At 36.6% G+C, this 6,000-nt stretch overlaps 1 protein-coding gene across 2 annotated transcripts in view; it reads right to left on the bottom strand.

Moving 5' to 3' along the window:
• Positions 1–604: 604 nt before the first annotated feature.
• The window catches only part of UBXN2B (UBX domain protein 2B), a 40,075-nt gene continuing 34,679 nt past the window's right edge, over positions 605–6,000 (bottom strand). For both annotated transcript variants that reach the window (XM_002819110.5, XM_054561642.2), the window contains one exon: positions 605–4,731. In XM_002819110.5, coding sequence (XP_002819156.1) covers positions 4,569–4,731 — 163 coding nt within the window. In that variant the 3' untranslated portion in view covers positions 605–4,568. The remainder of the gene's footprint in view (positions 4,732–6,000) is intronic.

Here is a 6,000-nt window from a genome sequence, read left to right as displayed (position 1 = left end):
CTGATGACATGAGCCCAAGGTGATCAGGGCACAGCTTGGTTTTATACATTTTAGGGAGACATAAGACATCAATCAACATATGTAAGATGGACATTGGATCAATATGGAAAGGTAGGACAACTCAAAGTGTGGGAGAGGACTTCCAGGGCACAGGTAGATAAGAGACAAATGGTTGCATTCTTTTGAGTTTCTGATGAGCCCTTCCAAAGGAGGCAATCAGATAGGCCTTTATCTCAGTGAGCAGAGAGAACTGAATAGAATGAATAGGAGGCAGGTTTGCGCTAAGCAGTTCCCAGCTTGACTTTTCCCTTTAGCTTAGTGATTCTGGGGTCCCAAGATTTACTTTCCTTTAACAATTGTGACAAGGTTTTCAGAAATCCATTGTGGCAAAAAAGAAGCACCTGAACCTTTTTATTTGGGTAGAATAAAAACAGAAACAGTAACAGGATATTCAGATAATATGCTACAACCAATTCCTTCTCTGTCCCTGACAAAGGTGCTCCAAGGGAAATTAAACCACAGGAAATGTTATTCATGTTAAAACAATCTATTCAGGCACTCAAAACTACAAATCAAAGAAAATTTGAAAAACCTTTCCAATAAGTTTCAGTGAAAACATTCTTTATTAGTAAGCAGACATTTCAAAGTTTTTGATTACATACATCATGCAAAATGACTGACCTCACAGATGGTTGTCTGTTCATTGTGACATCTTTTTTGAGATGATTATAAATTTAAGATGACTGCAGTAATAAAAATAATTCATGAAAATGACTCTCAATAAAGCAAAACACTACAGAGCACACATGAAATACTGTTCATCCCTCCTGGATGTTTAATTCTCTCCTAATGTAAATCTCTATCTTGGAAGACTTATATATACAAAAATGGCAGTTGTTTTTCTATGTGCACCTGTAGGCACTCAACTGATAAAAACAAGAAAATTTCAAATACTTTTACAAAGATTGGTTATTTTTCCTGTTTTGTTAATCCACAACAGGATAATGCCCTTTGATTTACAATGTTCAATTCTTTAAAGAAATCATTTTCTTCGGAAGATGATTTTGACCCATGAAAAAGTTGTTTTACCCGATAATCTTTTTGAAATGGGGCTGGCTGTTATACATTATCCAAGTTGTTTTCAGTAAGTGAAAAGGAGTAGGGCTTATTTTGAGAATTCCTCTATATTACGGCACTGAGAAAACTTCTCTGCAGTGGTGGGCTCACCACTTTCATCCTGTGATAGTTCTGGTAGCACTCACAGTGTGAAAACCCTAGCACAGGTAAATTCACCTCTTTGAAATAAACAGTGACCCCGGAGAAAGGTGAATTCCAAATCTAGTAGCATATTCAAGTCATCTGGCAGAGAAGCAGGCATAAAAGACTTTTCTAGGTACTTGGGGTGCTGCTGTAACAAACACGTAAAAGTGGAAAAGTGGCTCTGGAATTTGGCAGTACGTAGAGGCTGGAAGAATTCTGAGGAGCATGCCAGAAAAGAAGCTAAATTGCCTTAAACAGACTGTTAAGTAGAAATATGGAATGTTAATGCTAGGACGGCCTTGAAGAAAGGAGCATAATAGAGAATACCTCGATTGCCATAGAATATCTAAATCATCATGAATAGACTGTTGGTAAAAAATGAGGAATATGTTATTGGAAAAGTGGAGGAAAGGAGTCCTTGTTACATAGTGGCAAAAAGCTAAGCCGAGTTGTGTCCTGCAGTCATGTGTAAAGCAGAACTTTTAAGTGATGACCTCAATATTTAGCTGAGGATATTTCCAAGCAAGCTGTGGAAGGTACAGTCTGCTGTCTTCTTGCTGATTATAGTAAAATGTGGAAGGAGGTAGATTGAGGGAAGAACTGTTAAATATAAAGAAACCAGAACTTGATGATTTGGGAAATTCGTGGCCTATTCAAATGGCAAAAGCCACTAAAACTAAGATTCACTGTCAGGGCAGCCTTCTCTAGAGAAAGTGAAGATATGGCTGTATAACCTTTTGCTAATACTTCAGAAACATCAAAAGGTCTGAATATCAGGTCACACAAAAGACTCTTTGAAGATATTAAGGGTGTGAATCATAGATCCTCTCAGCTATTTCAGAAAAAGCCAAAAACAGAGACAGGATTTTCCAGGAAAGGTATGTGAGGAGCCTCTTATCTAAATGAGTGCATCCCCGTGACATATGTAAGAGACCCAGAAGTTTCTTGACAACGTTATAGCAAGTTTCTTGACAACGTTATAGCAGCAGAAGCACCACCATTTTTAACAGAAAGCTTTAGAGAATATAAAATAAGAAACAAACTGATAAGCTGATACTCAGCTGCAAATGTGTGCTACCTTTTGTGAAAAAGTAAAGATGACTCTGAGACAGTCAACAAGCCCAGAGAACAGCAGTGAACTGAAGATTACTCCCAGGCCTTGAAACTTAAAGAAGGGTGCCTGGCTGGTTTTGTAAATTGATTGGTGCTGATGGCTCCTTTTTCCATCCCAGTTTCTGCTTTTTGAACAGGAACGTGTGTAACTATTATTGTCTGCCTGTCATGCCATCATACTTGGGAACAGATAACTTGTTTTCTAGGTTCACAAGTGCACAGATGGAATTATGTCCCATAAATCACACACAGATCCTCTCCCAAACTTAATTTAGATGGCTTTAATGTGAGATTTGAGACTTTTGAGTTGGTGAGACCCAGATAAGATTTTGGATTTAGAGTTGATGCTGTAATAATGGGTTGTGACTTTTGAGCACCTATGAGTGACGTCAATTTATTTGTGATGAATCTGAATCTTTATCACAGGGGTGAAGCGGGGGGTGGGTGGGAACTGTAGTAGGCAAGAATAATGTTCCATGTAAAATGTTAATGTCCTAATCTCCAAACCTGTATGTAACCTTAGATGGTAAAAGAGATTTTGCAGACGTAATGTTACTATGGATTTCAAGACAAGGAGATAAGTGTAGATTATCCAGTGGGCCTCATTTAATCATGAGTCCTGCAGAGAACCTCTCCACGCTGGTGTCAAAGAGATGTGGTAACAGAAGGGTCATAGAGATGAAACAGCACTGGTTTTTAAGATGGAAGAAGGAGGCCACAAGCCAAGGAATGAGGATGTCCTGTAGAAGGTGGAATGACAAGGAAATGATTCTCCCGTAGAGCCTCCTAACGGAATGCAACCCTGCCAACACATTGATCTTAGCACCGCGAAACTCCTAACCTGGACTCCTAACCTACAGAATTGTGAAGATAATAAATTTGTGCTATTTTAAGCCACATTTTGTAACTTGTTATGGTGGCAATGGAAAACTAACCAGAAGTGATAACTGAGGATGAAATGGTGTCTGGGAAGAAGGAAAAGCTTCTGGCTTCAGCAGAAATGCAAACATTTATGCTGGTAACTCTTTGGATCTAGTCTGTCTGACAGAATTTACATTCCTGTATTTCTACACTAGTCTTGTTCTGGAGAAGACATTCTAGATTGAGCACATAGAATAGTGTTTAATGTGTACAGTGAGTTTCCTAGAAAAATGTGTTAAATGAATAAATGAATGTGATCAACGCAAGCTCTGGGAGGAACTGTAATTACTTGATTTTAAAATGTTGTTGCTGTTTACCACATCTTCTTAAGAACTGCTGACCTTTAGGCTGGGCGTGGTGGCTCATGCCTGTAATACCAGCACTTTGGGAGGCTGAGGTGGGTGGATCACCTGAGGTTGGGAGTTCGAGACCAGCCTGATCAACAGGGACAAACGCCATCTCTACTAAAAACACAAAAATTAGCCAGGCGTGGTGGCGCATGCCTATAATCCCAGCTACCCAGGAGGCTGAGGCAGGAGAATCTTTTGAACCTGGGAGGTGGAGGTTGTGGTGAGCAGAAATTATGCCATTGCACTCCAGCCTGGGCAACAAGAGCAAAACTCCATATCAAAAAAAAAAAAAAAAAAAAGAATTACTGACCTTTATGTGTTTCTGTTTAAGTTCACAACAGTCATAATTCTGTAAAATACAAGGCAAAACTGTAGTTTCCGATACTAGTAATATATCTAAATCAGTAAGTAAAAAGGATGTGTAAAATCTTAATAGGAGAAATAATTATTGTATGATCAAACAATTTCAAAATCAAAATAGACACGTTTCAGTATATATTATAGACAAATTTTTAACTTATTTGATCAAAAGATTTCTTAATGGCTGTTGGTCAATGCTGCATCAAGAAACTTTAGTGCAAATTTTACCAAATGCATTTATCAAAAAGGGGTTTTGTTCATTTTTCTCTGCAAAGAAATGTTGCTACATTAACACTAAGCATGTAACAAACTGATTTGCCTAGAAATCCAAAAACTATCAACATAAGCCAGTCCTTCAACTAAAAACTCAAACATACTTATCTCAAGGTCTATTCCTAATCCAAATTTGTCTATATTCAGATTGGAAGACAGATTAACAATAAAACCAAAATTTATCTGTAAAAATAATAAAAATAATTTGGCTGTTTTTAATGCTGAAGTATTGTCCTTATTAATATGGCACATCATCTATTCCCACATGCTACTGCATGGACAGGAACAATATTATTTTAGTTGCTGGAGTAACACAGTGTTAAGAATATCTGCTTCTAGCAGTGTCAGGCTTTCATCTGTTAGCTCTTTATTCGGAAATGAAGTCACAAGAATAAAGTCAAGAGCTGCAAATTCAGGACGAGACTGTACAATAAAGTTCCGGACATCCAGGATCCTGAAGAAATAAGATAAAAATAATTTGTAACATAAAAAATCATATTTTCATGTAAACTTAAAACTGAATCATAATAAAAATCACAAAATTTTAATCTTTATATAAAGGTGTTGTAACTTTCTTTAATATATAGTATTTCAATTGAAGGATTTATCTTAGGCTTCAGTTAAAATGTAAAGTAACTTTAGTGTGTACTTTTACTTTTCCTGTAAAATGGAAACAATCTTCAGGTAAGTTATGCATAAAGTTAAGTGTACTAACGTTGTTATTTTAAAAGTGCAGGTCCAGCTGGGCACGGTGGTTCACGCCTGTAATTCCAGCACTTTGGGAGGCAGAGGTGGGCAGATCACTTGAGGCCAGGAGTTCAAGACTAGCCTAGCTAACACGGTGAAAACCCCGTCTCTACTAAAACCAGAAAAAATTAGCTGGGCATGGTGGTGGCTGCCTGTAATCCCAGCTACTCAGGAGGCTGAGGCATGAGAATTGCTTGAATCTGGAAGCCGGAGTTTGTAGTAGGCTGAGATTCCACCACTGAACTCCAGCCTGGGAGACAGAGTAAGACTCTGTCTCAAAAAAAAAAAAAAAAAAGTGCAGGTTGTACTTTTTTCGGAGTATAAAATATGTTAGCAGCATATGACCCAGAAAAAGGTAATTATGATTGGCCTGTGGCAAGGTGAGTCTAAAACTATGAAATGTGTTATCATAGGAATAATTTTAAAAAATTACTCTCACATAAACATAGTAATTCAACCAAAATCATAAATATATCTGTTAGGGTCTTACTTCAATGGACAAATCAAATGTTGATGCACAAGTAAATATTAAAGAAACATTTAAAAGTATCTGAAGTTCTTCACAAAAGTACAATTAAACTTGATTTACAATACACATTTATATTATGAAGTATTTGCTATACAGAAAATTAATCCCAATCAAAATTATCACAAATTTTTAAATGAATAAAGTCCCCAAAAGGTTTTACTATGTTAAATTAAATCTGATTCTACTTCATATAGTTTTAGTAACAACGTAAAACTATAGTTCTGAATTTATTTCTGTGTGATATCTGAGATCACATTAGTATTTGGATAGTTTATAGAGACTGTTTAAATACCACATATTTCATTTCTTATACACAGCTATTGTCCTTTTAAAAATGTTTCTTCTGCCAAAAACTTACTTCAAAAGTAAACCTAAAGAATATCATATTCTTCATTACTCAAAGTCACATACAGTTCTACTTAGATAAGCAATCCAGTGTATATAACA

Source organism: Pongo abelii, chromosome 7, assembly GCF_028885655.2.
Source record: "Pongo abelii isolate AG06213 chromosome 7, NHGRI_mPonAbe1-v2.0_pri, whole genome shotgun sequence".
Lineage (NCBI taxonomy): Eukaryota > Metazoa > Chordata > Mammalia > Primates > Hominidae > Pongo > Pongo abelii.
This window is presented reverse-complemented; position numbering and strand designations above follow the sequence as displayed.